This window comes from Ostrea edulis, chromosome 2 (assembly GCF_947568905.1).
Source record: "Ostrea edulis chromosome 2, xbOstEdul1.1, whole genome shotgun sequence".
Classification (NCBI taxonomy): Eukaryota; Metazoa; Mollusca; class Bivalvia; order Ostreida; family Ostreidae; genus Ostrea; species Ostrea edulis.
This window is the reverse complement of record NC_079165.1, coordinates 94,530,378-94,541,738: the sequence shown is the minus strand read 5'-3', so window position 1 is coordinate 94,541,738 and position 11,361 is coordinate 94,530,378. Positions and strand designations below refer to the sequence as shown.

Genomic DNA, 11,361 nt, shown 5'->3' with positions numbered 1-11,361 from the left:
AATTCTATTCTAATATTTTTTAATAAGCATATTTTACACACACATGCTGTTGAGAATGATAAAAAAAAAAATTCTTAGCTCTTATGATCGGGATCAAAAGAAAGCAAATAAACTGCCACTTGACAGCAGAACGCAGATATTTAATATACTGTTATCATTTTTAATGCAAAGTTTGTGATCTGACACCAGTTCAAACGCTGAAAACTGGTATCTCTGTTAGTAATATACCTAGCTAGGTATTCAGAGAGCCTAAGTTTGGTCTGTCGTTATATTTTCCTTCCTGTTCGGCTATTAGACCTTGGAAACATCACTTACAACGAATTTCAGAAGCAGTCTATGTAACATTCAGACAGAAACTGGCATATCAAATTTCTGGGATCAAAATGTTTTGAGTAATTTAGAAAAACTTTATATATTGTTAGTTTTTCCCCTTTTAATCCTCTTTAAAATGGAATGCATCAAGAAATGTTCTATTACTATGTTTCATTATAAAGGGTAGATAACTCTTACTTCAGCACCAAACTTTGGTTGAATATAAAAGGATAGACGTAACATATAAAATCCAATCCAATGAATTCTGGCAAAACTCATTAGGAAGGAAATACTGTACATAGTAATCAAGTGATAACACGACACAAAAATTGGTGGCATTTGATATGCCATTTGGCAACGACATTACAAATTGTTCCATGGACAGCATCTTAAAGTATTATAATCATCTAGAATATGATTTCTTTTAACTTCTGCAGCCTGGTAACTTTGACGCATTTCTTGTTCTATTTTATGTTTTCAACCTGAACGAATTCCAAAAATATAAGATTATTTTCCTGTCTAGATCTAATATTTGTCCAAACTCTAATTATCTAACGCTTTGCCAGTTTCCATGAGGTAAGTGACAGTCCTTTGTACTGCACATGCATTATAAAGTAGTACCTTCACGGTATACTAGTGCCAATGTCCCTTGAAACAACAATATTATACGTGAAACGATGCTTTAAGACAAAATAAATTATTGAAAATACAAGTTCATGTAATAAATTGGTAATATTTCATGTACACTTCTAATAATTTGACATGAACATTTGATTTTATTACAAAAGTGAGAAGAAGAAAAAATCGTCAATCAATATGCAATTTTTGTAGCAGCTAATTTTGGACGTTTCTTCTGCACTGGAGTATTTGGAATACTGGAAGAAAATCGAACCGATTTCATGGTAACTACAATAGGGGCACGAGCATAACCTCTCGGTGATTTGCCTGCCTCTTTTGCCTTTGAACTATGATCTCTAACCTTCGCCATCTGAGTAATGAATGGGGTGAATTCATCATCGCTACCCTCATGAACGCCATATAAAGAATTAATGTCCTGTACCTCTTTAATTGCAGTAGAAGCGCGTGATTTTGGTGTAATAGAACGGGGCGGCGTTTTCGATTTTCGGAATTCTTCTAGTCCCTCCCTCTGAACTTCGCTGTCTGGAGTGAGCCGTGGTTTGTGTAACGCCCATCCCATATGTAGATCACTCTGTTCTCGTTTGGTCAGCTGAAGGCAGGGCTTGACCGTACTATGGAACACCGGCGATTCAGTTTGATCCACTGCGTCTTCCCATACATTCTTTTTCTTCTTGTTTTTGATAGTGAATGCGTCTATGGTGTTAAGAGTTGAGGGAGTCTTCTGTTTTGATCTCAGCTGGCGCATGTAACGTGGGATATTTTCGTTTTCAAAATGTTCATTATACTCATCTTCATCTAATCCCATTGACATTGCTAACGCTTTCTTCTTCATTTCCGGTGATGGCGGTCTTTCAACTAATATTATGGGATCGTAATTCAACACATGACAAGATTTAACAAATGTCTTTTTCCGTTGGCTCATTTGCAAACTCATGCTTTTAATTTCGCTTTCAATTTTACGAAGTTCACGGAGAAGTAGCTTGTCTTTCTTAGAGTTTATTTCCGCCAATGAAATTCCGAATTTACTGGCACCTGGATTGCGAGCACCATCTACAGCTTTTTCTCTCTCTAGCATAGAACGCCGGGAAGTATAACCGCCTAGGTCCATGGTTTTAGATCTGCAAAAAAGTTAATCATATTTACCCGAATAGTTAAGATTTAGTTTATTTGAAAGTACAGGCGCCAAAGTCCAATTTACAACACCAAATATTTTGATTTTGTTGGCAAACTGTTGTTCAGCCGAAGAATTTACGAAACTTTACAAAATGCAGCTTTTGTGGAATTATGTCCCCTGTTTTACATCAAAACAGAAAAAGCCTACGAACATAAAATATAATCACATGGACTCACTACATTAATATTCGTCTACATTAGAAAAAAAATTATGCCTTTTATCCCTAAATCAATTTCTATATTTTTTAAAAATGAAAAGGGCTGCAAAGATATGTACAATGTTTTAATTGATAAAAAACGGGTACCAATTACTTCTGTATCAAAATGAGTTGAGAATGGTGATCTGTTTAATGAGATAGAATGGAATAAAATATTTGAGCTCCCCTTTAAAGTAACAAAAGAGTCAAAGTATCAATGGTTACAATTTCAAATACTTCATAGAATAATTCCTACCAGTAGTTATCTTTTTAAACTTAAATTAATAGACTCCCCCATTTGTACAAAAGTAACATAGAAACTATTGATCACTTCTTTGTAGAATGTTTTGAAGTAAAGGAGATCTGGTGTGCAATTGAAGACTGGTTTCTCAATAAATTTAATAAACCAATTATATGTTATAGACAAGCCATACTACATGTATTTGGCAAATACAATAACAGAAACTTATACAAAGTACAATATTTACTAATACTCATTGTTAAGTATTACATATTTGCAAGTAGGTATAAAATGGCTCCAAAACTAAATGTTTGTGCTGTCAAAAACATATCATTGATAGATTTTATATAGAAAAATCTATGTTGCTAAAAAGCTGTAAATATACTGAATGTGAGAAATACTGGCAGAATATATGTGATTTGATTTAATTATGTACAGTTAACAGATAACAACTGCTTTATATGAAATGATTGAGACTGATCAGAAGACCAGGCAAAATTCTTCCCCTTACTCCCCTTATCTCTCTCTCTCCCTGTCTCTCCTTCTCTCTCCCCATCTTTTCGAAATTAAATACCTTTCACATTATACATGTACATATGCACTCCTAAATATACACATATATGTTTGTACTTGCTTGAAATATGTATATACTATATTATCATGTATTGTTAATATGTAAATGTTTATTTATTGTGAAAGCAAAAAAAAAAAATAAATAAATAAATAAATAAATAAATAAAAAATAAATGAATTACAAAAAATAAAATAAAAAATATTTGTCTACATGTATTTGTAAAGAGTTTTGAAACGAATGTTCACTTTAAATACAGAAAGAATTCATAATATTATTTCTCATTGACATTTAGGATGAGTTGTCATCTTCAAAGCTTGTTCTTATCCACCGCTTGGTATTAGGGCCATCAGGCGAATGTATCTGTTGTTTCACATCAGTAAGTTGGTATCATAACATCGATGAGAATATGACTTACATTAAACAACATACAAACACATTAGCTAAGTACAGAAGTCCGTAGCTAAGCAATGTCTTCGCTACATAAAATATTTGAGAAGATCTCCAATAAATTGTATGAATTTGTAATTAATTTCTTTTAAAAAGAAAAATTTGGTCTTCGAACAATTGTTGCTCTACATACTATTTGAATATTCAAAAACTTCTACGTGAGAAGAAAAAAATCTCTCGCTGTGGCCGTCAATTCGACTTTTAGATATATCGATCACGTTTTGTCTATTAACAATGATAGCTTTCATTCATATGTCGATTTGATATATCCCCGTGAGCTCGAAATAAAGGACACCACAGAGTCGTCCACTTCTGCTTCATACTTAGATATTTTATTGAAAGTAGACATTAACGGCAAACTGACAACTCAACTGTATGACAAACGGGATGATTTCAGCTTCTCCATCGTCAACTTCCCATATAATATTTATGTAGCAATATTCCATTATCACCTGCATATGGTGTTTATATACCTCAACTGATTCGATATGCAAGAGCTTGTTCTGCGTATAGTCAGTTTTTAAATCGAGGTAAGCTACTGACAAACAAGTTGATGGTACAGGGATTTCAACAGTCTCGATTGAAGTCAGCATTTCGCAAATTCTATGGTCGTTATAACGATCTAGTTCGTCAATACAACCTTGCATTGGGTCAAATGCTGTCTGACGTGTTTCATACCGATTGTTAAGCCGTTCTTGGCACACTGATTTTTACTGCGGATAACTCCGTTTACCTGATCAGGATATAGGGCTCACGGCGGGTGTGACCGGTCAACAGGGGATGCTTACTTCTCCTAGGCACCTGATCCCACCTCTGGTGTGTCCAGGGGTCCGTGTTTGCCCAACTATCTATTTTTGTATTGCTTATAGGAGTTATGAGATTGATCACTGTTCGTTATCTTCACCTTACATGCGTATATATGGTATACATGTACAATCAATCAATCATGCCGGCGTTTCTCCAATAATCGATCTTTTCATTTTTACATGTATGTTAATTACAATGAATTATAGATTGTGTTTTAAAGGGACATGGACACGACACTCTCTGAACTGAAAATTTTCATTTATTCCCTCATGCTTGATGTTTACGATGCTTAATAAAGGTATATCTTATGGTCAGCAAATATTTGAATGTCAGTTGTTGAGTTACAAGTCACAATTCTTTGTTGTGTATACAAGGCTCGTGTCATGTTTTTGTTTACATATGTATTGCTTAATAGAAAATATGATGACTGTTTAAAACAAAATGAGATGTGGCAATCACTAAAAACTGTTTAATCTGCTTTAAACAAAACTTTTACAAATATATTAACCTGTGTAAACAAACACATGACACTAATCATGACCTATGCTAGGTGCCTAGGGCCATTCCCGGTGATCCTGCGAACACCTACCATTGCAAGTTCAGGTCTCAGACGTGCGATTTTCACTTGTAATGTCGAGTGCTTGGCTGAGGAACTGTAGAAACCCAATTTCAACGACCTAGTTCTTACTGGATTGAGCTCGAATCCATAACCTCCCAATCTCGAAAAAAGTAATGAAGACCGAATCATACACAGGACAAGCATACATGGACTAAGTCTGGCATAACATAAAATCCTGCAGATAGTCAGGGGCGGATCAAGGAATTGCGGTTACGGGGGCACCACTTTATGAGGCAGGGGGTCTGGGAACCCAGTGGGTCCAGGGCGAAGCCCTGGTAGGGGCCCAGGGAGCGAAGCCCCCGAAAGCTCCTGGATTTTACTGATTTTATAGGGCCTGAAATATGTCTCCTATTTAGTCATTTGTACTATATTTTATCATTTTTAACAAGGTGAAATTAATAAAATGACGCAAATTTTAAGGGTTTTGAAAAAAAAAAATTAAGTTCTCATAATCAAGTAATTCAAGAAATCAAAAGATTTTGTCATTTATTTCTCTGGGAGTGGAAGAAATTATTGCTTCTTTTATTGTTTAGAATGTTTTTCTAAACAAGATTTACATAAAATTTTAACATTTTAGGGGGGGGGGGGCGCCGGCTGCGCCCCCCTTAAATCCACCACTAATAGCCATGCCTTAGATAACTTAGACAGTATACACACACACCCTTGATGCTAGTTTACAATCTCATGTTTATCTAAGTTATATTCATTGTTTAAATTAGATCAATACAGGTTGAACCATGAAAGCATTAATCAGTGATGAATCCAGGATTCATTAATCATTGGTGAATCCTGGATTCATTAATCAGTGTTGAATCCAGGATTCATTAATCAGTGGTGAATCCAGGATTCATTAATCAGTGTTGAATCCAGGATTCATTAATCAGTGTTGAATCCAGGATTCATTAATTAGTGGTGAATCCAGGATTCATTAATTAGTGGTGAATCCAGGATTCATTAATCAATGGTGAATCCAGGATTCATTAATCAGTGTTGAATCCAGGATTCATTAATCAGTGGTGAATCCAGGATTCATTAATCAATGGTGAATCCAGGATTCATTAATCAGTGTTGAATCCAGGATTCATTAATCAGTGTTGAATCCAGGATTCATTAATCAGTGGTGAATCCAGGATTTATTAATTAGTGTTGAATCCAGGATTCATTAATCAGTGGTGAATCCAGGATTCATTAATCAATGGTGAATCCAGGATTCATTAATCAGTGGTGAATCCAGGATTCATTAATCAATGGTGAATCCAGAATTCATTAATCAGTGGTGAATCCAGGATTCATTAATCAGTGGTGAATCCAGAATTCATTAATCAGTGGTGAATCCAGGATTCATTAATCAGTGGTGAATCCAGGATTCATTAATCAATGGTGAATCCAGGATTCATTAATCAGTGGTGAATCCAGTATTCATTAATTAGTGGTGAATCCAGGATTCATTAATCAATGGTGAATCCAGGATTCATTAATCAGTGGTGAATCCAGTATTCATTAATTAGTGTTGAATCCAGGATTCATTAATCAATGGTGAATCCAGGATTCATTAATCAGTGTTGAATCCAGGATTCATTAATCAGTGGTGAATCCAGAATTCATTAATTAGTGTTGAATCCAGGATTCATTAATCAGTGGTGAATCCAGGATTTTTACGAAAGGGATGTTTTATTTTAAATTCTTTCGATAAAGAAACACAAAAAAAAAACATAAGTAAAAGAAGAGAATCATATTGAGACGTCGCCAATGGTACGTGAAGTACAGTACCACTCAGGATAATTATTTACAAGCCAAGTCTCACTCCAAAGTTCTAAATGCCAATCGTCTGTTAAAAGAGCTGTCACAATATTTTTACGTCTTATGATTGACGCAGTCAAAGTACTTGTATGAGCGGAGCTCGAACCCTTGACGTCCAGAACTCTAAAGTGTAAGAAACCATTCTAATAAGAATAAAGATTTTCATAAATTCAAAAACTGAAATCTCCCATAATTAAGCTACGTGATTATACGCATTGATAGAAAACATGGCGAAAATCAGATTACACCAATGACAGGTTAAATCAATTCACTGCGTATGTATCTAGCAAACGGTTGATTCAGGTGAGTCACCGAATATATTCAACAATTCAAAGTATACCAGCGAGGAAATTTGGTCTTAAGAATCAATCAAAACACATGCATATTTTTTCCACAAAAAAGAAGAAATAGATGGGTTGAATCCCCTCCCCCTCAAGACATGCATATTTCATAGATAAACCTACACCAGAATACACGTACTATGTAAACAAGTCATGAAATAAAATATACATGTACCTGTCAAGGAACAATTTTGGAACTATAGCTAAAATTTGTAAACCTATATTTTTTAACACATCTTTTTTACTGGTAGACCTACCTAGGCATTTTGGATCAGCCGACACGGTGCGGATAAGCAGCTTTTATTTCACACCTGTAGAAAATAAAATACATGTAAGTCTGGAGGCTTCAGAAGGACCCGAGCGTTTTACAACACAATTGAGAAAGTTTGATCGACGAAATACCACGTCAACACGTTTTCCACTAATACAATCCATCCACACAAAAGTTAGAGACCAGATTTTTATCTCGAATTACCTATCAAAACGATACACTGATTGTCTGTTTGCCTTTGGAAAGAATATCTCTGAATCGATGGCTAGATTTTAAATTGCTGTCAAGCACTCCATGAATGCCCGAAAACCTGAAAGGTAATTCTTGATATCGATTAGAAATTATGGTCTTTGTCGGAAAATAAGAAAGTCATTAGGCGTGTATACAGATTCACTCTCCTGCTATTGGGAGACCTGTATGCCTACTGAATGCCAGTATACTTACAGATATCAAAGTACAGCCCCTCACCGATTATTTCTCATCCCTGTGTTCGTCCCAATTGCTTGTATATAGGTTCCACTTGTAGTAGCGCTACAGAAAAACAAAATCTTTATCTGCAAAAATATCTGTTTAAGGCCATTTAAATGTCATTCAAATGAACTGCATGGATATGTGAAGTAGATGTTTGATATATTATCGTGATACTGCGGAGCACTCGCTCAAGCAAGGACCAACAAAAGATTTAATAAATGTTTGAAAATCATTTTAAAAAATAATACATTTTCATATGAACGGGTAGAGTGACCGACCTTTGCTTATGTTATTTTAAAGCGTAAACTAAAAGTTAGCTTTCTTATTTTGGAAAACATTTTTCCCGTCACGCACACACCCTAATATGTTTCGGGTGATGAAAACCACGATTCACTTTCACAAACTGTCATGAAAATCTTTATTGTAGGTGTAAATAAGTATGAATTACAGCACAAGTCGTCAAATAGATGACCAGTAAATGATTATGTGTCCACCCATGTCATTAATCGATGATGCAATTATCTATGTTAGGGTGTTGGTAAATTGCCGAACTAATATCACCTAAATCAATGTGTTCTCTTACATACTGACCACATCGTCAGTGCACAATATTCATGTGTGTTGATAAACTTACGTCTGTTGATGAACTTACGTCCTTTAATAAACTTACGTCTGTTAATAAACTTACGTCTATTGATAAACTTACGTCTGTTAATAAACTTACGTCTATTGATAAACTTACGTCTGTTAATAAACTTACATCTGTTGATAAACTTCCGTCTGTTAATAAACTTACGTCTGTTAATAAACTTACATCTGTTAATAAACTTACATCTGTTGATAAACTTACATCTGTTGATAAACTTACATTTGTTAATAAACTTACATCTGTTGATAAACTTACGTCTGTTGATAAACTTACATCTGTTAATTAACTTACATCTGTTAATAAACTTACATCTGTTGATAAACTTACATCTGTTGATAAACTTACATCTGTTAATAAACTTACGTCTGTTGATAAACTTACGTCTGTTGATAAACTTACATCTGTTAATTAACTTACATCTGTTAATAAACTTACATCTGTTGATAAACTTACATCTGTTGATAAACTTACATCTGTTGATAAACTTACGTCTGTTGATAAACTTACATCTGCTGATCAACTTACATCTGTTAACAAATATTAACTGGATTACAAAATGCGTGGGTATTGTTTTTTAAATGGCTATCCGGTACAAAGGAAATGCATACAACAATATAGACGTCTGAGGTCTTATTCTCTCAAACTATTTTTAGAACAGAGTACGAAAAGCAAAGACAGAGAAGCGCCATTATGATAAAAATATTTTTTTTGCATTTTAACAATGATGGTAATCCAAGAACTGATACTGAATCAGTCGGTCATATCGGGATCTATGACATACGTGTACAAATAATTCAAACCAAAATCAATACACATCAAACAAAGTAAAGCCTTTATCTGCGCAGTTCAATTGAATGTCGTGTTTTGATCTTCTATTGGGGATCGCGGAGGAACATACATTTCCTGTAGTGAAAAGGACATCAAAATGAGCGTATCTCATTGCACGAGATCTGCTTTCATTAAAAGAAAAGTACTGTAAACCTTTTCCCACAAATTTAGAGATCAATGACTAGTTCTCTTCGGTTATTATGTTGATTAATGATTTACTGTCTCTATATTTACCTAATTTAGAGATCAATGACTAGTTTTCTTCGGTTATTACGTTAATTAATGATTTACTGTCTCTATATTTACCTAATTTAGAGATCAATGACTAGTTCTCTTCGGTTATTACGTTAATTAATGATTTACTGTCTCTATATTTACCTAATTTAGAGATCAATGACTAGTTCTCTTCGGTTATTACGTTAATTAATGATTTACTTTCTCTATATTTACCTATTTTCATAATAAGTCACCAAGTAAAACATCATAAAAATTCTTCCATCTCTATCATGTACATGACTGAAGTGTATTTGAGTGCCATTTCACTCTTTCCTTGTTCCCAAAACACAATGAACTATCACAAGTTGTTTATGCATCTAACATAAAAGATCATTGAAGGAATTCGTAATTCAGATTACTGCCATCGTCACGTTACAAAATGTAACTTAGTCACATAAATTAAACTAGTGTTGAGAATCTGATTATTCACTAAAACAAGAAACACTGTTATACACTTACCTTAAACTTTAATTCGATGCCAAAATCTTCGAACTTTTCAATTCAAACCAACAATAATATAATGAAGATAAATCTAACACTGCACATTCCATGCACTGCATTTAATTCTATGAAGAGAAAGTAAATCCTACCTTTTGTAGCAGTTCTTTAAAATCGCGACAAAATAATAAATCAAAACGACTTTAGCGGTGCACAGCTGTGGCGGATACACATGTAATATTCGTACAAACACCACGGAAGAGGTCGTTCCTGCCAAACTACTATACAGAGTTTTAATTCATGGGACAATGAACCCTCAGTTAATTTCTAATACACTAAACACTATATTAGAGAAATTATAATTACTTGAACTGTTTAAACAAACGAAATAAATACACGTAAACACAATCTGCATACATCAGATGTAAATTAAGGTCAATTACATGCCTACTGCCAATACTGAGACATAGTCAAGGTCGGTGGAGACTTGTTTTTGTGGCCAGTTTACTGGCAAATAAAACCATTCCATTTTAACCAATATTACATATCTTACAAATGTTGAGATTAAGGGTAAATTTAATAGTACACAATATATCATATCTTACAAGATATGTTACAGATTAACAATATGTCTTCTTAATACAGGTACCTACCTTGTAATATGGGATTCTATTCCCTCGTGTCCGTGGTGCATTACATTCAAATTAGGCCTAAATGGGGAGTGCACTGAAATCTATGTACATAATTCGCTGTCTAAATAATAAAATGAAATAGTCAATAACTTTTAAAAATATTTAATGAAAGCTTGGCCATCACTTTAGGACTCGGGTTAGTGGTTTCAATGCGGTCCCTTTAAACTTTTAAAGTGGTTGGTTGGTTTTTCATCCCTTTTAAGAACAAGGTCTACCAAATCTCTCTTTTAAGGTACAATGTATAATAGTATTTCAATTTTAAAAATATCTATTGGGTTATGAAGACGAGAGAGCTTTGATCGAATCATCTGAACTCAAAACAGAAATGACAGACGACCTTTTAATTTCCGCAGAACATTTATAAATTGCGTAGTAATTATCCTTGAATTATTCAAATTTACAGCTGTGATAATACAATGCATTATAAATTAAATCGTCTCCAGAAATATCATTTTCTTTTGCTTTTATGATTTCAGGGTGCACAAATAATCAGCAGAACAATGCAGATGACAGGAGTTCCACCGTGGAACCATGGTCAGCCCGTTTGGGAATTACACACAATCATCACAAATCTTTAAGAAAAGTG

General features: G+C 34.1%; 1 protein-coding gene across 12 annotated transcripts; it reads right to left on the bottom strand.

Annotated features, from left to right (window-relative positions):
• Positions 1–975: 975 nt before the first annotated feature.
• Positions 976–10,840, bottom strand: LOC125680860 (uncharacterized). 12 transcript variants are annotated; one of them, XM_056155596.1, is made up of 6 exons: positions 10,105–10,199; positions 7,866–7,952; positions 7,626–7,731; positions 7,408–7,461; positions 4,980–5,109; positions 976–2,069 (listed from the first exon to the last, which is right to left on the bottom strand). In XM_056155596.1, the coding sequence occupies exon 6, from the start codon at positions 2,057–2,059 to the stop codon at positions 1,124–1,126; it is 936 nt and encodes a 311-aa protein (XP_056011571.1). In that variant the 5' UTR covers positions 2,060–2,069; positions 4,980–5,109; positions 7,408–7,461; positions 7,626–7,731; positions 7,866–7,952; positions 10,105–10,199; the 3' UTR covers positions 976–1,123. The 12 variants fall into 12 exon arrangements, with proteins under 12 accessions (XP_056011571.1, XP_048776612.2, XP_056011568.1 ...); XM_048920655.2 differs by lacking the exons at positions 4,980–5,109; positions 10,105–10,199 and adding an exon at positions 10,737–10,840; XM_056155593.1 differs by lacking the exons at positions 4,980–5,109; positions 10,105–10,199 and adding an exon at positions 10,236–10,321.
• Between the last annotated feature and the right edge of the window lie 521 nt (positions 10,841–11,361).